The 26,230-nt window shown below is 39.4% G+C and overlaps 1 protein-coding gene across 2 annotated transcripts in view; it reads left to right on the top strand.

Annotated features, from left to right (window-relative positions):
- Positions 1 to 20,008, top strand: part of LOC129775498 (putative tyramine receptor 2) — a 62,449-nt gene extending 42,441 nt beyond the window's left edge. For both annotated transcript variants that reach the window (XM_055780306.1, XM_055780307.1), the window contains exon 2: positions 7,483 to 20,008. In XM_055780306.1, coding sequence (XP_055636281.1) covers positions 7,693 to 9,267 — 1,575 coding nt within the window. In that variant the 5' untranslated portion in view covers positions 7,483 to 7,692 and the 3' untranslated portion in view covers positions 9,268 to 20,008. The remainder of the gene's footprint in view (positions 1 to 7,482) is intronic.
- The last annotated feature ends 6,222 nt before the right edge of the window (positions 20,009 to 26,230 follow it).

Here is a 26,230-nt window from a genome sequence, read left to right as displayed (position 1 = left end):
AGCCATAAGGAGAGCTGTGTGAAAAATGAACAACGGTCAATTTGGAAATTACTGACAATTCATACATTAATTGGAAAAAAAATGAAAAAGAGCAAATTCCCTTATTTTTCCACGTGACGTTAGGTAAACTGAATGAATTCGGATTTCGGATTTGAAAAGCATCTCGATTTAAATTTCTATTTTGTTTTAAATGATTCAAATTGTGATCCAATCATCAATTTGAAGAGATTTTTGTATTTGGAAACAGTTCTCCTGTCTTTTTCAAGGCTAGAGATGAATCAGCTGAAAAAGTCTAAAGCCTCGTCAATTCAAGACCAGAATAAAAACCTACCGTTCCTTTTTGCCATTCGTCACTCGCGATTATAAGTCACAGTTTAAATGCAGCTAGCGAGCAGACAATAATCTTCAATAATAGAAAATATCACAAACAACGTAGCAATTTTATGGAAGCACAACGTCGATTTTCCGCGGGATTTAATTTGACAATTTGCTTAACGAATCGTTCGCGACCTTCAATGTAAGTATTCATTCATCTACATTTAACAATGCTACGAGATATTTGTACTAAAGAGTTTCTTTAACTTATATAACGTTTATTCTAATTGGCAATCATTACGTGGTCCTACATTAAAAATGCGGTCGTATGTTGGATACGACCCTTATAACTTTTTTCTTTTATTTCGACAAACTTCCGACATCAATAATTTCTGAAATTGGCTGTTTTTCAACGGTTTTATTTAGCTTGCCCTGTAATCTGTATGTTTGTATGTTTGTATGTTTGTATGTTTGTATGTTTGTATGTTTGTATGTTTGTATGTTTGTATGTTTGTATGTTTGTATGTTTGTATGTTTGTATGTTTGTATGTTTGTATGTTTGTATGTTTGTATGTTTGTATGTTTGTATGTTTGTATGTTTGTATGTTTGTATGTTTGTATGTTTGTATGTTTGTATGTTTGTATGTTTGTATGTTTGTATGTTTGTATGTTTGTATGTTTGTATGTTTGTATGTTTGTATGTTTGTATGTTTGTATGTTTGTATGTTTGTATGTTTGTATGTTTGTATGTTTGTATGTTTGTATGTTTGTATGTTTGTATGTTTGTATGTTTGTATGTTTGTATGTTTGTATGTTTGTATGTTTGTATGTTTGTATGTTTGTATGTTTGTATGTTTGTATGTTTGTATGTTTGTATGTTTGTATGTTTGTATGTTTGTATGTTTTTTTTTTTTTTTTTTGTAGAAGGTGGAAATCTTGCATAGACACCCAGTCGCCATGTTGACCGGATAGTGTGAGATTCCTACTCACCAAAAACCACCTCCTTCTTCATGCCGTTTCTCTCCCGGAACCACCGTTTGGTATTACTTCGGGAGGAGGCTGTGCTTATGCACTCATTGCTCTGTGTTTCCTACGCTCATTCTTTGGTCTGCTCTCCATTTTCGTTGGAGTTCCGTCATTATTGTGACTATGACACAATTCACTGCGTTCCACGAGTTCTCGCTTTTACACATTTCGTGTACGATGTTATCGGCATTCAAATTGAGTCCGCATGCAGCGATCAACTCTCTTCTCTGCTGGACAAATCGAGGACATTCGAAGACCACGTGTTCCGCTGTTTCTTCTACTTGACCACACTCAGGACAGGATGGTGAGTTCGCGTGTCCGAACCTGTTCAAGTACCGCCTAAAACATCCATGACCAGACAGAAATTGGGTCAAGTGGAAATTTACTTCTCCATGCTTGCGCCCAATCCACTTCGTGATATTCGGAATTAGTCGGTGGGTCCATCGACCGTTAGGTGTGTTGTTCCACACCTGTTGCCACTTCCGTATTGACTCTAGTCGTGATCTTTTTCGCAGTTCTCTGTTATTTTGCACGTCCGTTGTTTTTTCCTCGTAGCGTACGCTATCTTCAACCAGGATAATGTCGATGGGAATCATTCCCGCTATCACGCATACCGCTTCTGCAGATATCGTTCGATATGCACTCGATACTCTCATCGCCATTACTCTGAGCGTTCTGTTTAGCAGCGTCCGATTTTGTCTTACTTCGAGCACTGCCACCCAGACCGGACCACCGTAACGGAGTATCGATGTGGATACGCTGGCCAGAAGGCGCCTCTTGCTACTACATGACCCTGCGTTGTTCGGCATAATTCTAGCCATCCCTGTTGCGACCTTTGCTGCTTTCTCACATGCATATCTCACGTGGCTCTTGAAATTGAGTCGATCGTCAAGGATAACACCCAGGTACTTCAGTTCCCGTTTGGAACAGATACTGTGTTCCCCAACGGTGATTTTCGCTTGCTCCACAACTTTGCAGTTGCTGACCAACACCATCTCGGTTTTCTGGTGTGCTATCTGCAGTTTAGAGTCGTTCATCCATTCTTCAACGGTTTTGATTGCCTCTGTACCCAACATTTCGACTTCTTCTCGGGATTCTCCGATCACCGTCAATAAAACATCATCAGCAAAACCAGTGATTTGTACGCCCCTGGGAAGCTTCAACAACAACACACCATCGTACATCGCGTTCCACAGTGTTGGGCCCAGAATGGAGCCTTGTGGAACCCCCGCTGTAATTTTATACGATTTCTGCCCTGTCACTGTATCATAAACTAAGACTCGGTTCTGGAAGTAGCTTTTCAGAATTTTACATACGTAGTCCGGGACTAGTAACCTATGTAGCGCTATCGCGATAGCTTCCCAACTGGCACTGTTGAATGCGTTTTTCACATCGATCGTGATTACGGCACAATAACGATTTCCGCGTCTTTTTTGCTTCAATGCTTTGCCGGCTGTCTCGGTTACTGACATGATAGCATCCATTGTCGATCTTTTTTTCCGGAACCCAAACTGCATTTTAGAGAGTCCGTATTCACCTTCACGTTCTGTGCACTTCATCAATCTGTTGAGAATGATCTTTTCCAGCAGCTTCCCGAGTGTGTCCAGAAGGCAGATGGGACGGTACGACGATGGATCCCCTGGAGGTTTCCCTGGTTTTGGTAGCAGTACCAGTCTTTGTCTTTTCCAGGTATCCGGAAAGTATCCATCATCGAGGCATTTCTGCAGCGTTGCCCTAAATATATCCGGGTACGCTTGAACCGCAGCTTTGACAGCCACGTTGGGGATTCCGTCTGGGCCTGGCGCTTTTTTAATTTTTAATTTTTTAACTGCCGCTATCAGCTCCTCTGTAGTAACTCTCTCGACAGAATCTTCGTTATGGTCGTATGGTGTAGGTGGCCAGCTCATAGGATCATGCTGCGGGAAAAGCCCTTCAATAATACTGTTCAGCTTATCCGGGCAGGTCTCTTGGGGCGTCGAGGGACCTTTAAGTTTTGACATCACCACTCTATAGGCATTGCCCCAAGGATTCGCATCAACGTCGCGGCACAGTTCTTTGAAGCAGTTCTTTCTGCTGATTCTTATTTCGCTCTTGAGCGCGGCTCTCGCCGCTCTGAACACTTCCCTGCACTCTGTTCTTTCGGTGTCAATCCTAGCCCTTTGCATTCTCCGTCTGGCTCGGAGACAGCTTATCCGCAGTGTGTTAATTGTCTCGTTCCACCAATATACTGGACGGCGTTCGTTTTTTGGCGTTGATTTCCGCGTCATGGTGACGTCACATGCTCTCGTTACAACCTCTGTCAGTTCGACTGCATTTAAAGTAGAAGTTGTTCGATCCACCTGGAGTGCTTCGATGAAGAGGTTCTTGTCAAACTCCTTCAGCTTCCACTTCTTACACTTTGTTCTCGTCCCTCTCCTTGTTAATGGCGACTGAGTACTGACGGTGTAGCGAATCGCTTGGTGATCACTGTTGGTATAATCCTCGCAGACTCTCCAGTTTATGTTCGATGCTAACGACGGGCTGCAGAAGGTTACATCAATAATTGACTCTCTCCCATCCCTGCGAAAAGTGCTAGTAGAGCCCTCATTAACTAGTCTTATATTCAGCTTTGACAGTCCTTCGAGCAGACTAAACCCCCTCGCATTGGTAAATCTGCTCCCCCACTCTACTGCCCAGGCGTTGAAGTCCCCGCCGATGACTATGGGATGCCGTCCGATGAGCTCTTCCGTTATATTGTGGAGCATCTGGTCGAACTGCTCAATCGTCCATCTCGGGGGTGCATAGCAGCTGCATACAAAGATGTCGTTAATTTTGACAATCACGAACCCTTCATACTCACTGGATACAACTTCCTGGAAGGGATATTTTCCCAACGTCGTAATTGCGGCTATTTTAGCTTTATCGGTTACCCAATTTCCGTTGTCTGGGGGTACCTGATACGGCTCTGCTATGATCGCCACATCGCATTTGATTTCATATGCGGCTTGCCATAGCAATTGTTGTGCCGTGTCGCAGTGGTTGAGATTTATTTGTGTTACCTCCATTTACTTGTTGCTGCCAGCGCTCTTTTAAAGAATGGGCATCTCGAGCCTCGAGTTTGTATGTTTGTATGTTTGTATGTTTGTATGTTTGTATGTTTGTATGTTTGTATGTTTGTATGTTTGTATGTTTGTATGTTTGTATGTTTGTATGTTTGTATGTTTGTATGTTTGTATGTTTGTATGTTTGTATGTTTGTATGTTTGTATGTTTGTATGTTTGTATGTTTGTATGTTTGTATGTTTGTATGTTTGTATGTTTGTATGTTTGTATGTTTGTATGTTTGTATGTTTGTATGTTTGTATGTTTGTATGTTTGTATGTTTGTATGTTTGTATGTTTGTATGTTTGTATGTTTGTATGTTTGTATGTTTGTATGTTTGTATGTTTGTATGTTTGTATGTTTGTATGTTTGTATGTTTGTATGTTTGTATGTTTGTATGTTTGTATGTTTGTATGTTTGTATGTTTGTATGTTTGTATGTTTGTATTGAGTACAGTACAATGGTTTTTTTGTAGAGAAATATTCTAATGAAATAGATCATGTACTAAAAACTAGAAAATAAAATAAGTAAAAAAAAACTTTTTAAGTTGAACGGTTTAATTGTGATTAAACATAATAATGTACTAAGAGCTAGAAAATTATTAGGCAAGTAGCAGTTAGCAGTTCTCACACCTCTCCTTCATTATTCTAGAGCCTTGATAAGACTAACATAAAATCGTGGGGCACGTTGGATTTCCATTATCCACAATAAACGACTTCCTCATATGTCCCACGATAGTATTTTAGTCTTATCAATGCCCTAGACTAAAGTCATACGATGTTGCATGCTCCGGTTGGAGAGTGGTGGATTTCGCACTGTATGATTGATGCATGCAGCGTGGTTGATTATAAAATTGTGCAGCGTACCGCAAGAATTCGGTTCTCAAATTCTTGGACAATTTGTTTCGGCGTGGCACATCACCATAGTGATGACAGGTTAGGATGGGAACATGAAGGACGGACGTAATTCGTGTATATTCCTACTTATTCGGGCTGCTGATGTTTAGAATAAATTGGTTTTTCAATTGAGAATACACATCCTGCATATCATTGCTCAACCAGATGTATGTAATTCTTTATTTTAAAATTAAATACAGAGAATCAGGAGCGTTAAACGTTACGAAATATATTCGATTCCGTCACATTTTTCTTCATTGCCACATAACCAACGAAAGCAATGTCAAGCTCAGAGGAACAGATCGTGCGAACTTCGACATAGAATGATGAAAATCTTTCAATACTGCAAATATTTTATGCAATTCAATAACGAATAATCAAATTCAATAGTAGAAGTGAGCGAATTGCAAACACAGACGCGCTCTATCACACACCACCCACATCCGCATCTGGGCGCTTCGATCTATCCGATGTCGGATATTGGTGTTCTCTGCAGGCAAGCAACAAAAAAGTATGCAGGAAAGCGAAGTGATGATAGATGCCATTCATCGTCACAGCCAGAAGAAACTCCCGATGGACGATGCATTGATTTGATGTGGTGTTTAATAATTCATTTATTGGAAATATTTATTCATTTTCGCTGAACTGGCTTAAGCTACACTCAAATAGAAATGCTGAATATGAAAAACATTTTTGTAATTGTCGGGTTATATTTCAATGAATTCGGTTTATGATATTTAAAAAAATAGAAATTCGCCACATAGAATTTAATTATTGTGTATCAGGAAAATAACTGCCGGACTTTCTTGTGAACACATCCGCAATCTCCTATTTCCATGAACTTATATGTTGTTGAAGTGATTCGTGAGATTTGGCGTCGTTTTACATAAGACTATGACTTTGATTTCTGTATAGGGGGTCACTCTACGAAAAATATAACGAAAAACTAAGATATTTCAAATGCATACTACGCAGAATCTTTCCTACAATATATGTTATAATATGTACCATTAGACGGAAAATTTATTCAGCATTTCTTTCATCTGAGATATCTACAGAGGAAACAGTAAAACAAGTGGGCAATTTAACGAACAAAAGAGGTATGTTTTGCGAGCGAATGCAAAGATAAATCAAGTATTATGTATTCTTTCTTTCAGATTGGTTTCCCTGAATGTTGTATGCAACACAAAATTGTGTGCAATAATTCGTGGGAAAAAGAAGTGGCTAGCTATGGCAAATACTTTGAATAATGTTTAAATTCATTTTATTATTGAAATAAATGTATTTTTATGCAAAAAACGGAACGAATTGAATTTCACACCCTATCATAATCATATAAAAGTTTTCATGAATTACGTGTCCTGTTTGATTTCTGAACTATTTGGTCAGTGAAATAGAATAAGAGTAATAATAAGAATAAGACCGTGGAAAGAACGTACAATATCATAGTTATCCATTAAAATTAAATCAACTTAAACTTTCATGTGTACTTTGCCTCAAAATATCACGAAAAAAGTATTTTAAACATTCCTTTGTTTCTTCCTCATAAACTTTATATTCAATGTAATCAATGACGACTTTTTTTGTTTACCGGTCCAATTCCATCCTGTTATGTGTCACACTGATGTTCATTGATCTTTTCTAACAATAACATTATAAAAATGTTCCGGACAATCACAGTACTACGTCAAACTTACGCCCGTGTTCTTAGGCTCAGACCTTTCTACTAATTCTATTTTTGGCTCATTTAGGAATTTTATATAGAATGTATTTCAGAAAATAGTATGAGGAGCGTTTAAGCTATGATGTTCATTAATGAAAAGCGCCAAAAATGCGAACAATATACATATTCATTAAAATGTTTCATTTTTTACTGTCGTACGAGTCGAGTCCGAGTCATTCAGAGGCTATTATTTTGTTGGCACTTTATGTCCCCAAACGACAAAATCTCCACGCATAACGAGGGCTCGAAACTCGAGCATTGCAAGCATATATTCAGTCCGCAACTATTTTAACAAAACAGCTATCCTCAAAGCGAACACAATCTGGTCCTGTTTCCTACCGCCAAGCAGTGTACCGTGTAAACATTCGCGCCTCCAATTCTACCCATGCGACGTGTGAATCGATATTTGTGATAAATTTTCCGTTTGTTTCTGTCATTTCAGGGAGTCATCATCAGTAGCAAGGACACAGAGACAAAGAGGCGGCTTTCGTTCGCTCATACAACCGACAACCGCACGCAGCTGCCCATAAATAACGAGTTTAGTCTGGTGCTTCTGCAGCTGCCGTCGCAATGGAACTTGGAGCAAACGAGTGGTATTTAGTGGTTAACTTTGGTGATTCTAGACCGGCATAGTAAGAATAATGTTCAGAGAATGGCAATTGTATCAGTGATACCGGTGAGCAACATTACAAACTCGAGTGATAATGGCAGCGGGACAAATGGGACCGCTGAGGGTGGGGGAGAGGGAACAGTCGGAGGCTGTCCCAGGCCTGATGAAACTCTATACCCAAGTATGTTTGGAATTGACCTAGCGGTGCCTCAATGGGAAGCAATAGCAACGGCACTGGTGCTAACGCTCATCATCATCATTACCATTGTAGGCAATATACTGGTGATACTGAGTGTGTTCACGTACAAACCTCTGAGGATAGTGCAAAATTTCTTCATAGTGTCGCTAGCGGTAGCGGATTTGACGGTGGCCATTCTGGTGCTCCCATTCAACGTCGCCTATTCGATATTGGGCCGCTGGGAATTTGGCATCCATGTGTGCAAGATGTGGCTGACTTCGGATGTGCTTTGCTGCACGGCTTCTATTCTAAATCTGTGTGCAATTGCATTAGATAGGTATTGGGCCATTACTGATCCAATTAATTATGCTCAAAAGCGTACTTTGGAGCGGGTGCTGGCATTGATTGCTGGTGTGTGGGTACTATCTTTCCTAATAAGTTCCCCGCCATTGATCGGATGGAATGATTGGCCGGAGGAATTCTCCAGCGAGTTTCCGTGTCAATTAACAAGCAATCAAGGTTACGTCATCTATTCCTCCCTCGGATCATTTTACATCCCACTGATCATCATGACGATTGTGTACATCGAAATCTACATAGCAACTCGTCGGCGACTGCGGGAGAGAGCACAAGCGTCGAGGATTAATGCACTAGCTAGTAGAAGCATTGGAGTGGCAAGTGACAAGGAACTGGCCACGGTTCAACGTCAGCCAGACCAGGAATCAATTAGCAGTGAAACCAACCACAACGAACATCCCATCATCAGTACCAGTAGTAGCAGTAACGAGCATCGGTCCCAGCGGAAGCGGAAGAAGAAAGCCAAAGAGAAAAAAGAAGCCAAAGAAGCGGCAAAGCGTGCCAAGCAAGCAGCAAAAAAGCAACTTCGGATATCACTCCGGGACGAAGACTCTGTCACGGAATTTCCGGAAAATTCATCCGCTAGTGCGAAAGCAAACTGTGATATTAAATCGGCCACTAACCCCAATGGTGCTCCAGCGACTGGAGTGAACGGGGACGATAAGACTAATCTCGCCGGAGTGACTGCAACCAACGGAAACAACACTGGCGATAAGAAAACATCATCGACAGCGGCGGTTGCAACGGCAGCTGACCCCAAAAGTCGAATGAAACAATCATTCCGCAAGACTGGCGGCATTAATCAGTTTATCGAGGAAAAGCAAAAGATTTCCCTGTCGAAGGAACGTCGGGCGGCCAGAACGCTCGGCATCATCATGGGAGTATTCGTGGTTTGCTGGCTTCCCTTCTTCCTCATGTACGTAATCCTGCCGTTCTGTCCGAGCTGCTGTCCCACGAATAAATTAATTAATTTTATCACATGGTTAGGTTACATCAACTCCGCTCTAAATCCAATTATTTACACAATATTCAATTTAGATTATAGGCGAGCATTCAAGCGATTGCTTGGAATTAAACAGTAGGATTCACATTGTCCATCCCATCCTGAAATTCTGTTCAACGCGAGAAAATTCAGTCAAAAAAGTTAATGCAATGAGTGGGTGTTGGCGTAAATCATACTCAATGTCATCTTTTTTCGAAAGGTTGACAACGAAAAGTTATACGCCTGCAAAATTATAGTTCCATTTTTATATTTTATTTTGTTATATAAAGGTGTGCCTGTGACAATGCAAAGTACACATTATACGTTCTTTTTCCAAGAATATTGCCATTTGAGATCCGAACGAGGAATATATTCGATGGACCCCCAAATATAGTTTTGATTGCATCATTGATTGTTACTGAAATAAGATGAAAAAAAGACACTCGCATCCATAGTGAAATTATTGTTTGTTTACCATCGCCAATGTACCAGTTTCATGAATTGAGAGGAACTTATTTCACTCGTAAATGACGAAAAATGCCAACTGCACTCACAGCTTCAGCATATCACACAATCATCAGTATGAGGACGTTGTTGCTTGAGATTATTATCATTTAAAGTCACAATTAAATCAAACAATTGTCGTTTCCTTGCCATATTTGCATTTTTAACCTATCTCTCATTGACTATTCAAAATCACGAACCGGAATCGTCGCCAAACCAATCACTTTCTAGTCGACATGATATTATGAAGTTCCTCTCACTTTCTGTGGAAAGTATTCTCGAAGCTTCTGAAGCTTGGAGTTATTACACATTCTCAACATATGTAATCCCACACTCTTCTGGACCCGGATAGGCAATTTAGTTTCGTAACTGCGTCGCACAGTTGGAAAGCTTAATGCCTTCCGGCTGTTGCGTACCCAACAATCGGCACAGCAACTGTCGCTAATGTCTATGCGTGATTATTCCTCTCCGAAAGGATAGTCTAGCCATCGGCTCTTCACTTCAATTACTGCATACCCAGCATTCCCTGCGATACGAACCCAGATTGACTCCAGTGCAATCGAGTGCACTTGTCACCGAGGCTCAATCGCTTGCAAATTGTGAATACATTGCACACAATCGGTTTCCGTCCAAGAGGCAAACGGTTTATTCACATTTCACGGATTCTATTTGTTATCAAACCATCCGTCGATTGTTCATACTTCCCATTGTTGAGTTTGACATGTTTGATTGCCTCAAATAACAGTAGGGACTTCCCGAGTGATGGTTTGTAATTGAAATTGCGCTCAGGGGAAAGTGTTGTATTCTGTTTGAATTCAATGTCAATGTCGATTCAAATATGAAATAACTGCTAAACTGCCGTTATACGCATAGTTGTCCCATGTTCCAAAATCAGCAACTGAGAAAAATGCAATCAAATTTTTCTCGCATATTTGTCTACCTAAAGCTTTAAGCATTTCAATTTAGCAATACACCAGTTTTTTTTTAATAAGCACTATACTATTGATTTATGAAATGTGATGAGATCCCCTGAATCAATCAAGCTTGATTACGGGTTTAAAAATTCATGGTGGGACTGTTATAATATAATATCAACATGGGACAATTGAACTTGATGTTGTTTTTGATATACTGGGAACAAACAATATTTGTTTTGTGTTTTTCCGAAATATTATATTATGCATAGAAACACCGTTTTATAAAGGAATGAGTGATCTGCAACACCTGCAACACCAGAATATAAATCTCATTGTTATTAGGAATTCGCTAACACGGTGTACACGTGTTCTGTTAAATACATGGCGGGACAGTTATGAATAGAATATCAACATGGGAGAAATTTTTGATTATTTGAGCTTGATGTTATTTTTTTTAAAGCTGGGAATGAACCATATGTTTTTTTGTGTTTTTCCGCAAGATTATGCATAAAAACAACGTTTAATGGAGAAAAGTGAAAATCGTCAAAAAGTAACAACTATGCGTAGAACGGCAGTAAAGTGCACCAAATTCTGTTCGCTGTGACAATCGGTGTTGCTTCGTTTCATTAATTTGATGTACCAGTGCTGTAATTGCAGTAATCGATACCACGTGTGGGGCTGCTGTCACGTATCTAATTAATTTTGACTATAATATAGGTGTGTATGGACGATAAAGGCCTCAATTGATTATTATCACTGATCACTGACCGACTTTATCGGATACTCTGCGCTGATGAATTTCTGGATGTTTCAAGACACCGGTTCTTTCGAGTGCCACAGTTAACACTGATTTTCAAAGTTCCACACAGCTGTCATAAACATTACCTTTTCGAGTGATTATGAATTTTTTCGGTCTGTAATAAGTCTTTTGTTGTTGTGTTATCACAAATAATTCGATGTTCCCTGTGTGCGTGAGCGACTTTTTCTTCGACGACGATGAAAAAGATACACAAGATAATTCAATGGAATAAATTTTTCTTTCAAGCCTTCTCAAAAATCCTCCGACGCCTTCATCAGTTTATTTGCAGCAGTCATGGCGAGAACAGTCAGCCATCCTGGAGCGAAGTTGTTGGACATCGTGAGGTACTTTATGTCCGTCAGATGTAATCGATCCGGCATTTAAAACTTCCTCTCCCTTTTGGAAAAAGGAGAGAGCATCGAACGGAAGCTTGGTTCCGGTCACTCGATGGTGAAGCGCTACCGTAAAGTTCAGTAGAAACTGAAGAAAACGACCGAGAGCAAGGTGGCTATATTGTTCAGCACCTTGTGCTGGGAGGTCGGAGTATCCGTCCAAACTACGAAGAAGTACCTAACCAAAATGAACATTTTTATGCTGAAGCGTCAGTCGAAGCCGACAATGTCTGAACAGCAGAAAGAGCTGAAAAAAGCGCTGGTGCAAACCTTTCCGGTGGAGTGCGACGTCATGGTCATAATGAATGGACTATCAGATAATTGAGTACGTGGGAGGCGATCTGGCGTAGTGGTAACATCCATGCCTCTCATGCTGAAGGTCACGAGTTCAATTCTCACTCCCGACATTCTTCCAAAAATGGAAGTAAAAGTGACGAACCAGCCAAATGAGTCTTTTGGCTTGACCTTTCTTTGGACCGGCTAAAGATAAATGTTGTACCGAAGACCGCCAACTCAACCCAATGTTCCCAGGCTGTGAATGATGAAAAATTTCCGGGCGAATCTCAAACGGAATATCTTCTTCAATAATTTCGTGGCTTGAACGGTGAAGAGTTTTATCACCATGAAACGGGAAGGTACTTCTGCAGAGCTGTTTAATTTTAACGAAACTTTTTTCATTTAGATGGTCCAAAAGGTCACCTTTTTGATGGTGATCAATTTACAAAATTGTTTTTGGGTACATAAAAAGCACTGATGCCATAACCTCCTTGAATTCGACATTCTTATTGGCTTCGTTGCTGAACGAACCTCAGTCCACTTCGTAGTTTGTTGTCGCGGTTCAAGAACGTAGTGGTAAACCCAAATCAGTTTCATTATTACGAGTTGACGCACAAATTCAGATTGCATGAGCTTGAGATTCGATTTGTTTGTATCGACTCGACAATGAAATACAGTGTTCAGGTTAACTTGAGTTCGTAGATCATCTATCTTTGCGCTTTCTTTGGTTTTAACCTCACTCCATGGACATGGTGATTTTTTCTCATGCGTCCGAGTACTCCTTCCTAATCTTCTCAATACGGGATTCTAATTTGTTGGTCAAATTTGTCTTAGTGGAAGCGTCGATTAGGCGATTCAATTTTATTTATATAGATTATAATAAGTTCAATGTTCAATGAAAAGACGAATCAGGAATAGTTCTGATAAATAGTTGCAGCAGAAGAAAGGTATTCTGCGTGGAATTACGAAATACATTGCAATATTGTTCAACCTCTACCGACATTTGAATTAGATGACTGATTCCCGCCTTTCTGGTAGACTGTGAGCAGTGTTGCCACATTTCCATCAAGAAGATTTTTATTTTTTTCTTCAAAAAATCTGAACCATCAAAAATTTTAACTATAGAGAAGAATCTGTTTTATTAGCATGAAAAATATTCATTTATCAACTACAAAATATAATATTTACTTATTAACTTTACATCCACAATTACTTACTACATACACTACATTTATTGCAAATGTACATTTGGCAGTCTACTAGGGATTGCTTTACAGTGCCAAAACTTTAATAACCGGTTATTCGGTAATGAAAATTTCTTTACCGACAAGAAATACTTTGAAGTAAACCATTTTCTTTAATAGTAATAGTAATTAATTTTCAAGAAAACATTTTGTAAGTTCTTGCTACTTAGTTGTTGGTTAAAGTAATTCTTAGGGACACAAATAATGTTAATTTAGTCGTCTTCTGATCTTAGCCGTATCTCATGAATGAAATTTCCAGAAGAGTACGTTCATAGTTCAATGATGTTGGGCGTACAAAAAAAGCATCAAATACAATTGTGATGTATTTGCCTCTGATGCCCTCTGATGCCCTCTGTTAATACCTTTGGTTGCTGCAATCGTCGTTCAAGTTTTCTCTTGATACTCAACTATTCTGCAGGTCCTGCATCGTCAAGTGGATTTTTTCTCTCCTGTCGTCCAGCTACTGAAGTCTGAAGTCACGACCGATTTCAAATGCCTGCTTGATCAATGCAGTCCGTGACGTTTGATAGAAGACGCCGAAAAGCTTCCAAGCAGCTGCTTCGAAATTTCTGATGGTTACTGTCCTAACATAAATTGCAATCCGACGTCAGCTTCATAAAAGGTGCAATTCATCCGCCATAGCAGTTCAACAGCGACGAGAACTGGTTCGAGGGCATCAACCAATTCCTTTATCGCTGTCTGTTCTTCATCGCTGAAGATTAGTCTCGTCTTCAAATCGAGCAGCTATGAAGCTGAAGCTCGGAGGTCCTGGAATCGGCGCAACACTGCCAGTTGTGTTTTTTCGATCTTATTTTGATTCTCGAGTAATATTTCGAAGCTGCATAAAGGTAAATATTATTTATGGTGTAAAAATTAAATTACCGAAATTACCGGTTATTGATTGTAAAATTACTGGTAATTCGGTAATGACAAATAACCCGGTATTACCGATAAAACCGGAAACGGTAAAACCGGTTAACAATCCCTAAAGACCTAAAGCCTACACCCAGACTAGCGTTGCTAGAAAGCATTTCATTTTCGGCAGAAACCATGTCTTTTCATGCCTTGTATCGTCAAATGAGCAAATAATGTCATCTGTCCTCCAACGCTTTGAAATGTTTGTATGTATGGAAGCAGACATCTCTTTCTTTTTTCTTTTGACGTAGGACTACGTCTTACATTAAGGGTGCCAAATCAGAAAACAGGTCACGTTTTTATGGAATAAAGTTAACGTTAATAACTGTTTTTGCTGCGAATGGTTTTTGACGATTTGCATACACCCAAAATTGACTTTTAGCTCATATTTTGTCATCCCGATTTATGACATTAAATGAGACATAACATAACAGAAAATGTCATGACTCACAAATACTGGTAATATACATGGTACAGCAATATAAGATTAATACGAGCGAGCTAAACAAAAGACAAATAAGCCTTCCGCATGCTTTGCCACATACACGGCCCAGACCGAGATAGATATTGTTCTTCTTTCATGCGCTCCTTTTTTACTCTTAGGAAACACTTTCCAACTTCATTATATAATCAGGTGCAATATTATCAAGTATTAGCTGAACAACTGTTGAAGCATCATTAGCCATGTGGATAGCGTGGTCGTGTAAAATTGCTCTGCACTCCAGCCGGCTTTGGTTCGATCCCCATTGACGTCGTATGGGCTTTTTTTTGGCATAATCCCAAATACAATGAGAAAAGAAAACAAAAAGAGATGTCTGCTCACATACATACAAACCATTTTTAAGCTTTTCAAACAGCTCATTATTTGCGCATTTGACACTCCAGCACACGAAATGGCATCATTTCTGCCGAAGATGAAATGTTTTCTGCCAGCGCTAGTTTGGGTGTACCAATCGAAGTGCACCCGTGGCCGAGTGGTTAGCGTCTCACATTATCATGCCGGGTGTTCGAGTTCAATTCCCGTTCTGGCCGGGGGTTTTTCGTTAAAGAAATTTTCCTCGACTTGCACTGTGGTCACGCTTATTCAAGAGCTTGCCCCTCGGAATACATTCAAGGTGTGTTATTTGGCTTAAGTAATCTCAACTAAGTATTAATAAATAACGCTAGTTAATGCATACGTTAAGACGGCAAAAGTTTCACAGGGAACGTTAACGCCATTCAAGATATCAATTCGTTCTGCTCTGAGTTTACGGAATGTAAATAAAAGGAAATATCCCTAGTTTTGCCATTCATTGATTTTAATACACCAGGTCATTGAATATCATTATCGTTCTCGGACACTGACGAAACTGTATAGTTCTATTAGTTCTCGCAGCTACTCGCAGATGATTTTCAGCTGTCTTCCCATTGAATGAAATTCCTAGTCCAGCCGCCTAGGATAATCGATTCAGAAGAAGTTTTGTTTCGTCCCATTCGAAAAACGGAACGGCAAGATTTCGGTTTGCGATTATCTTGAGCACATATTCAACTTATAGTTGATGATCAACGGGAACCGGCAGCTTGGGAATAAGTCGAGTTTTTTTCGCCGACGGATCAAACTCCTTCAGCAGATCATATTCACTAGATAATTCCGGGTGTTGCGATCGGAAATGACGGAAAACCTACGGAAATTATTTACATCTACCTTCGGATGACGAAGTTTGCAGTCGCTAGTCGGATCGATTTTGTAGAAGGCCTCCTCGCCGTCCTAGCTAATGCAATCTTTAGTAATTTCTGTAAATGTGTGTGTATATCTTGCTCTTTTGTTGGCATCAGTCTTCGGAATGCAACGCGGTGCTGACGTGCAACTTTTTTTTTGCACTCAGTTGAACTCTTTCTCCTTGTACACACATGCGCTCGGGCGAATCAACGCGTACCGAAACAAAGTTTGAATGTTTTGTTGTTAACACCGTTCGCTTTAAGGTTCGAACATCCTTACTGCACCGTATCCTTACACCGGTTTATATACCCAGTTTTAAACCGCGCGCGAATCTGGTTTGTCTGCTTTGCTTTTTTTTTGTTGAGTTATTTTTCATCACACAAGCATACACGGTTGGTATGGAGGCGCGCTTTTGTTTTGATGCTCAGTTTAGAACGAACGGAGACAAAAGGGTGCCAGAATTTGATGTGTGTGTATAAAATGAGGCGGGCATCACACAAAAGAATAGCGATGTTCAAAATCTGATTTCTGCGCTGTGTTCATTTTGCGCTCACTTGTTTCTAAATTCAGTACACTTCGTACCAAAGAGAAACGTGTTTGTCATGAACGCGCGCTGATGAAAATTAAACTCGAGCGCAGCGCTGCGTATATTTTCTGAAGACTGATTAGCATTTTCGCTTGAACTACTGATTTGCGTTGTTATTTCAGAATTAACTGACTTCTTCTTTCTTCTTCTTCTTCTTCTTCTGTCCCAATGAGAAAATCACACACCTGCTAAGATAATGAAAATGAGCAGTCACAAAATTCCTGACAATTCAATGAATGTATCAATAAAAAGATATGAATGAAGTATCATGACTCGAACTTTAAAGAAACCTCAGATCGAATAACGAACATGAATGAACACAGTAGTAAATTTGTTTGACGTCGAATGAATGATAGCAGTATCGACAAGCGAAATAAACGCGTTACACTGATAAAAATCTGTTTTCAATATTCATGATAAGCTGCATATTTCCAAGCCCTGTTTTAAGCTATCCATCGTTGACGGCTCTACGATTTATCGTGCAACTTCATCTTCTTTGCATCAAATATGATACGTTTTATTAACAGAATTTTATTGCGATTTTAATGTCAAATACGTCGCTATTGATATATTGATCCAACCAATAAAGAAAAAATTATTTTAACATAAGAAATTACTTACATACAGTTCAACCTATTTTGGTGCAAGGGATAGGGATTGCATCAAAAATCGTACTGAGCATCACAAGTTTTTGGAAAATAGCAATAAAACATATTTTACTGTACACACTTATGGTCTATGAAATTTTGCATGCATTCGAACCACTTTTCATTCATGATACACAAAAACATGATTTTTGAGAGCGTCCATGTAGGTTGAAGGTTGTGCAGTTGATCTGCATGAGAAATAAGTTTCCAAGACCGGTGGTGTAGTGGTAAGCGTGACTGCTATTTTCTCTTATGTCCATAAGCTTTTTGATGATGACAATGCATATAACATTCCAGCAGCTTCAAAGAACCGATCATTCAGTATGCGTAGAGAATACCGATTTCAGTTCGCTCAGATAGGTTCAAATGCATCAATCAGAAATGGCTCTGGATGAAGTGAAAGGTGAAAAAACAATTTTTATTCCTCAATTTTCCAGATTGAGAAACCTTTCTTCGGATAAACAAATGATTGCGTGCCATTCTGAGTTGACTGAGATACGTTGACTCTGAGGGCATCTTGACACACTAAAGGCGTTCATCTACTCCTAAATGCTACGAGTGTGATTTTTTTGTCGATTTCGCCTAATCTTGGAAAACCACTACATTCAAATGCTGTTTCCCAATAATTAATTGGATCCATGATTCATCGTACGTTAGAATCCTTAGTAGAGAACCTCATTGTATTTATCAATCAATTGTTTGCGCCAATCGACAGGAGCATATGTTTGAGAATTTGACAAATACAATATACAATATTTATAGAACTAAGCATGGCTCAATGAATGCCGTAGTGTGTCACACAATGGTTTTGAATTATTAATTTTTGGCACATCATTTTTTTTTTCTAATGGACTTTGTGTTTTTAATCTAATTCTGTCTAAAATTCGATTTTGTCGTCAAATTCGATGGTGGACAAACATTCAAAAAACGCAAATGGTAGTCTAAAAATTTCTAGATTTCTGCTATGAGAATTTCATCTCTTTCATGCAAAAATAATGCCAATGGGGATGTAGGAGCAAAGCAATGAAAACACTGACGGTGTATGAAAAGAAAGCCAAACGGGCTATTAAGTATGCTTCTCGATGGACTTTCACATAGTATACTGGGATACCGTATCATCATCCCACACAAACATATCCTTTCTGGACATAGAAATAGCAAAGCTTTTAACTCCGCAGTCGACGGAGTGTCTCAACAATGGCAATTTCATCAAAGCATCGGAAACAAGGAAAACATTGTCTGCTTGACTCCCTGCCCACTTCTCGGGGGGTGAGATACAGATAGAGAAAAGCATTGCACTGTCGGTCAGGATTCATATCGCAAGCTTTACTGGGGTTTTATGCTCGAGGGATTTGTCGTTGTTTTGAAAATGCAAACAATGGACATGTATTGTACTCACCTGTCTTCTGTCAGAATACAGAATAATACGAAACGGTTAACTGCGTATGAAAAATGCATGGTTATAAACTTGGATCGATGTGTATTTCATTAGACTGCTCGAGTAACACATTTCCAGGAAAATATTTCGTTCGTAAGTGTGTTGACGTTTTTAATTTAAAAGGAAAGTTTTCTCGCGTTGATCCCAATAAACCATTTCTGAAGAAACAAATAACAAAATTTTACTTTTTCGTTGATCACATCCGCGCTCTGCATGCGGATGCTCGAAACGAAACTGTCAAATTTTTCGTTTCCCACTCAGCATTGTATCTCCTCTGAGCCTGCAAAACCAATTTGGAAACAGGCAAAGTAAATAGAAGAGGGTATCAACAAACAATTGATAACTTTTGTCCTTATTCTGGCAATTGCTGGATTTCGAAGTAATACAGAAAACGGTGTCCCTCATTTCTTTTCCAAACATAATCGCATTATCGCTGACGCTGGTGATGGAAAGTTATATATTTCGCTTCCAGCAATTTCTTCCGAGCCCAAAGGAAATTGTTGAACGAAAGTAAACTTCTCCATTTCAGCGCGATGCCGTCGATATGATTCAGCGTTGCGATCAAATGTTGAATAGAAATGAGAAACGAAAAGTTTTCCTATCACCCACATCAGTTTGCTGTTTGTAGAAAATTTAAATGAGCGGAAAAGGCAACGTGTAAATAAATCGTAATCGTATTCCATAATGTTCGTTTAATTCAGATGCACGCGTGGATATTTCTATTTAGTAATATTAAAAACGGAAACACGCTTTCCAATCAAACAATCTTGTAAAAATCACTGTTTAGAAGAAATAAATTCGCCATTTCACTGTAAAATCTGTTTTTAAAGTACTTTTAAAATTGTACCTGTTGATAGTGAAGAAAATGATATGAATTTCTTGGAACGATAAGGAATACGAAAAGCGTATGACTCATTGATGGTGCTGATGAAACAAAAAATGAGCGAAAACGGAAACGAAAATTGCAAGTTTTATGTGGTAGAATAATGGAATGCATACATAAAAACAAGCCCGCAGCACATTCATGACTATTTGAAACGAACTCAATAGTTCAAATTTTGACGAATTTGGATCTTCTGGGGCACAGTTAACTCATGAGAAGAAAAACAAAACCAAAGCATAGATGTGTTAAGAATAGCTGTTTGAATCAAAACAAAATCAAAGTATATATAGGTGAATAAGCAACAAAAACAAGTTTTGCTTTGTTTTTGCCACAATTCGAAGGACAACACTGTGAGACATAGTTTCGATTAGTTATTGTTATGGTCGCGAATACCAAAATAAGGAAAATGTAAAGCGAAATGTATGAAAAATATTCCAATCGCGGATAAGACAGAAGATAGTTCAATAAAATGATTTTGTTATTAAATTGAAACTCGTTTTTATATAATCGATGACAAATAACTGAAGGAAAGAACGGTAAGTAGGAACATGAACCTTCATATTTATTCCAGCAACGTTACCAATTCAATTTAAATTCCAACCCTTGCAAGTGGTAAACCTTCTTGCCTCATATGATGTGCCACAAGACTAAACCACGCCGTATACTTAGTTCCACTTGACGTGGCTGTCCAAAGTAATTAAAGCAGCTTTATTCATCATCAACACTATCTTTCCTTCGAACGAGGACATAGAATCAACCATGCAAGAGAGCATTATACCGCTTTCGCTGCACCAACGATGGAAAGAAACAAGATGCACTCCTTCTCAGTAGTCTATTGCATCATCAGACGGATGGTAAGGCGGAGAAATCAGATGTGTTGACAACTTATTTGCATCTTCCTTTCCTACCCATACAATCCATAGCACTTTGGTCGCACTGAAAGTAATTTTGTTCTCCAGAACATGTAACGTAAGAAACTGTCGCTTTTGATACCATTGACAGGATAACAGGGAAACTGTTGGAACCCTTGATGTTGCATCTATCTTTGGCCTGATGCATCGTTTTGAAACATGGCAAACGTGACGATTATAAAATGGCTCAAAACACTAATTATCTCTGTAGCTTCTCCTTTGCCGTGAATGATACACCCTGTGTTGGTATGTTACAGAAAGCACATCTTATTGCTCTCATCACTAGTTGAATTAGAAAATTTATTTGTGTAGATAAGGGGATTGGTTTGAAATGGTGCCAGTTTCAATATTTATTCGTTAGCACTCCTTCCTCCCGAGTTCCGAGCTGTAACGATTCAATACAATTTCTTGTTACTGTCGGGCGAAGCCCTAGAAAATATTCATGGTGTGGAACGTGTGAATCGTTAGGAATAGAATATTCATCGAATCCGGACGGGAGAAAGTCCCCTGAATAGAGCAATCCCCACGAACCTTATTCAGTACCAGTTTTCAGCACACGGTACTCTCAGACGCATGATTGGTAATGGCGTTCGAATAAATGGGGTGAAGATTAATGGAATTTACATTTAATTTAGCGGAATTTTATCACATTTGGTTGGAAGGTTCTTCTTCAGATGATTATAGAGATGGAGGTTTCAAGTTGATGATTTTACATCAATGCTTTTAGGCATCTGTGAAAAGCGAGTGTTGTTTAAATATTATTAGAAACAATGTTACCATCAACTATATAAACACTGAATGGTAGATTCAGAAATATTCAATATTTTAATTTCAACTCGCACTTTTCGCCAGGGCAAGAAATTGATTATTGGGAAAAAAAACACATTGAATTCGATGAAATTTGGAGGATGTTCAATGTATATTGGTTTTTAAAAAAGAAATTCATAAAAAATTCGCCTAAATCCTTATGTTATGACAACTCTCCTGTAGTTTCTCAAGTTATTCTGCTGAAAGTGATTTTGATAGAATCCCAATCCCAATAATTTTCTGACAGATTGCTGGAAATTTTAAAATATGTTATTGTTTGATAGAAAGGAAAGTTGGCTAACTTGCTAAAAACACTTAAGCAAAAACAATTGTAAATTGATTCTTTTAATCTATTTTGTAAAGCTCTAAATCAATTGATTAGCTTGGCTGAAATAAAGTAAACTTCATGAAGAAAATCAATTCTTTAATCAACTAATAACAATCGATTCAATTCCTCCAGTCTCATCAGGTTAAATGAACTGAAAAATCTCCGTTACTATGATTGTAATATCAGCAGTTCGAACCAGCACAAACTTCCTTGAATGGCAACTTGGCAACTTGAACTAGTGTGAAATCAAGCATAATAATTGCCCTCAATAAAAAGCGAGACGATGCGAAGAAATGGGGCGAAAAATATGACAAATGATGTGGATAATTTTCTCCGGCAACTTTCACCTGTATAAATATAAACGATAGACGGCTTTCTGTTATGGAGCTTTCCAACTGGACATTCGGTGAGAATCTTGATAATTTGGTTGACTTATAGACAGGCATATAGACAGTCTATACAGGTTCATTCACAATTAAGAGTGAGAAGGTCTTCGCATGATTGTTTCGTAAAAAACGATAAAAAAACCTATATCAAATTATGTGTGAAAAACAAAATTAAGTGCGCGGATGCATTCCGAATATAGACTGTAGCATAACGAGAAGCTACCTTGGACCGAAGCATCATTTATCGGTGGTACAAGATGTTCACAGAGGGCCGAGAAGATGTGAACGACGAAGAGCGTGCCGGCCTGGAAGCCTGGAAGCTGGAATCTGGAAGCCAAAGCTCAATCATCTCAATGGAAGCTACCGCACGAACCAAGATCGAAAAAAGCGCGCCAAGTTCGGTAGAATGTGAAAGTTTTGCTTACAGTTTTCTTCGATTGCAGGGGCGTGGTGCATCATGAGTTCTTGCCACAGGGTAGAACGGTTAATACGGAATATTACCTGCAAGAGAAACAATCCGCCAGAAACGCCCGGATTTGTGGAAGAACAAAAATTGGCTTTTGCACCACGATAACGCCCCTGCTCGTTGTTTTTGCGCGACTTTTGGCCAAAAACAACACACTAGTGATGCCGCAGCCACAGTATTCCCCAGATCTGGCCCCCTGGGTTCTTGTTCCCGAAACCAGGCCCATGAAAGGACGACGCTACGCTACGATTGACGAGATAAAGACGGCATCGAAGCAGAGCAGAGCAAAATAAAAAAATAAGATTTTACTTATTACTTTGAAGGGAACAAAATAGATATTCATGAATCAATAAATATTTTTTTTAAAAATACAAAATTCGCGATATTTTTCGAACACACCTCGTATTTCCTTGTGGCTAGAGGTTTCTTGTTTCCCGCACTACTTTTTTAAAATAGAATGCTGTTCACGAGAAAAACTGGAGTATAGTATAAAGGGTGTGTCACATCAAATTGCATCACGGAAAAAACGCTGTAGAAATTTAATTTTTAGGAATTATATCTTCAGCTTTCGCTTATAATCAGATAAGAGTGTATAGATCACGTTTGCCATGCTTCACTGTCAATTTTTCGTAAATTTGGAAAAATGTCGTCGAATGAAAAAGAGCGTCGTGAATTAATCCTGCGCATTCATTTCGAGAATCCGGAGTTGTCACATCGGGACATCGGTAAGATGCTGTGAATCGTCCAATCCACGGTCAGCAGAGTACTAAAACGATACTTCGAGAACCTAACCATCGACCGGAAGGTGAAGAACGGCAAAAATGGATGCTCCGTCAGTGAAAAAGATCACAAGCGCGTAGTTAAGCAGTTTAGACGTGATCCGAGAAGTTCGGTCCGGGATGTCGCCAATAAGCTGAATTTGTCAAGTTCATTCGTCCAGCGGACCAAGCAGCGGGAGGGCCTGCGTACATACAAGGTTCAGAAGGCTCCTAACCGCGACGAAAGGCAAAACATGGTGGGGAAGACGCGAGCCAGGAAGCTGTACACCGAAATGCTGACGAAGCCGCATTGCCTGGTAATGGACGACGAAACCTACGTCAAAGCGGACTTTCGTCAGCTGCCGGGTCTGTTGTTCTTCTCCGCAGAGAACAAATTCAGCGTTCCGGAGGAGATTCGCAAGCAGAAACTATCCAAGTTTGCCAAAAAGTACATGGTGTGGCAAGCGATCTGCTCTTGCGGAAAGCGGAGCGCCCCCTTCGTGATGACCGACACGGTAAACGGGCAGGTTTACCTTAAGGAGTGCCTACAGAAGCGTTTACTACCACTATTGAAGCAGCACGACAAAAATTCGATCCCAAAGCCACACATCAGACGTGTCATGAATGATCTAGAAAGTATTCTTGTTCTCACAGTCGTCAAGGGCAAAATAATGTGAAATCGATGTGTCCCCTTTTCACGTCCTTCCGGCTTCAGTGTCTTCATTTTTCACATAGTGTCTGTTCTTTAAGACCGTCGTTTTCGTCGTAAAGTGTAATAAATTAGCAATTAACGTCGCTATAAGTTTTCATGATTGACGATTTTAACAGGCACATGCTCTGATGTCAAAATCAGCGCAAAGCATCTAACGAGTTGGTGTATTAAAGTTATTACCAGTTGTGCGAGTTCAAATTGTGGTTCCCGTGGCCGTGTGGTTAGCGTCATACCTAACATGCCGGGGGTTCGGGTTCGATTCCCGTTCTGGTCGGGGGAATTTTTCTTCAATGAAATTTCCTCCGACTTGCTCTTTGGTCACGCGTATTCTAAAGCTTGTCACTCAGAATGCATTCAAAGCGTGTTATAATACTACGTTGAGACGGCGGAGTTCCTCTAGGAACGTTAGCGCCATTTAAGAAGAAGAAGAAGCGAGTTTAAATTATACGTTTTTCTCCACGATTATTCTTATTGGAATCAATCCTCATTGATTCTACACATTTCGCCCAACTCTCTGGTAAATTGTGAATTCATTTCTAACATTTGATTTGTTTCGACGAAAACCATTATCCGACCTATTTTTCGGCGAAGTGCTGCTTTCCAAGTGCATATTCCATTGCAAATAATCTGACGGTGCTACGTCTGGATAATACGGTAGATGCGATAACGTTTCCCAGTGAAGGGATTCTATTACGTACTCCACGGTTTTAGCGATGAGCACCGATGCGTTTTCATGCTGTAATATAACTATACCGTGTCTTCGGACCCATTCTTGTCTTTTAATCATTAATGTCAAATATAAATTTATAATTTGTTGTCGGTAACAGTAGACCGTTTCACTCCGTTTAATTTATTTGTTTATTTATTGCAAATGTTGTGCCTCGACAGCTTTTTCCTAAATAAATAATTTCACCAGTAAACCCGGTCCATAGCTGCAGTTCTCAAAACTCGTGCTTCAAATTTTTTTTTACTAAAGGCTGACTAGCTCGATCGCATTGCTCCTCTTCTTTTCGCCTTTTCACATACATTCTTTCACCTACGAGGTCAGTCCGATAAGTACTAAGTCTACAAAAAAAAAAAAATAATTGGAAAAGTGAAAAGTTGAAAAAAATAAAAAATTAATTCCTCCATATTTCTGTAGTTTAGGCATTCAAGAATATACCCTAGAAAGGACTTAACGAAAATCCTATTATTAACCGAGTTACAGCCATTTTAGTGATGCGGTATCTATCCTGGTACAACCATAACAATGAACTTCAAACGCGTTTTTCTCGCAACTAGTGTTTCCAAACTGGCGTACACGATATCTCAAATTCTACTGAACCGATTCATGTCAAATTTGTATGGATACAATCTGCAGACATCTCTCTATCGCATGTACCTCTAAATAATAATATTTTTTTAAATTTTAGTATTTTTGAAAAATTGGGAAACGTAAGAAAAAACGTTTTCAACCGCATTTTGTTTTTCAAACTGCCGCCATTTTGTCAAAAAGATGTTTTTGACTTGTCCGAGGTTCATGCGATAGCGACATCTTTACTGATTCAGAATCTGTTCGATTTTTTGGTTTCAGATAACCAGAAGGGCTGGAATCATGTACGCCATGGTACTACTTTTTTTCGAACACTCTCATTTCATCAGCTCTTAAATTTTCCTGTTTAATTTTTGTTTGATTGTTTAAAGATAGATGAACAAATAATAACATAAATTAACACTAGTCAGGACACACTCGTTAGTTGGCAGCGCATGTGGAGTGAAGATGAGTTCGGTCGCTGGTTACACACGATTATCCCTAAGGTTTCGACGAAAGCTTGGTTTAAGGGATTGAATGTAGGTCGTGATTTCATTCGCGTGATATCTCGGCTTATGTCCAATCACTACAACCTAAACGCGCATCTCTATGGCATTGGGCTCGCAGCAAACAATCTATGTGATTGTGGCGATGGCTACCACGACATCGAGCATATTGTCTGGTCGTATATCCGGTTCCATGCTGCTCGCTCGCAGCTCTCTAGAGCACTGAGAGCAAAAGGCAGACAATCGGATATCCCCGTCCGGGATATCTTAGGTAGCCGTGATCCTGATCTACTGCTTCATCTATACCTGTTCCTCAGAAACGCCGATGTCAACGTTTAATGATGTTTCCTTCGTTGTGTCCCTGTTTCATATCCCTCCTATCCGATCTATAAACTTTTACTTAGTCGCGGCAATACATACACACAATCTTTACAGATACACGGGCCAAAGGTTGTGCAGTCCACTGATCATTCAACAAGAGCCAAAGGTTGTACCGCTCATGACAACTCTACACGAGCTGATGTTTGCGCCGGCTAGTGACCATTCTATCCTGGATTCCTCGAGTCGAGAAGACGCACCACGCTAGATATGGGGTACA

Source organism: Toxorhynchites rutilus, chromosome 3, assembly GCF_029784135.1.
Source record: "Toxorhynchites rutilus septentrionalis strain SRP chromosome 3, ASM2978413v1, whole genome shotgun sequence".
NCBI lineage: Eukaryota > Metazoa > Arthropoda > Insecta > Diptera > Culicidae > Toxorhynchites > Toxorhynchites rutilus.
The sequence above is the reverse complement of the archived record's forward strand: the minus strand, read 5'-3'. Positions and strand labels throughout refer to the sequence as shown.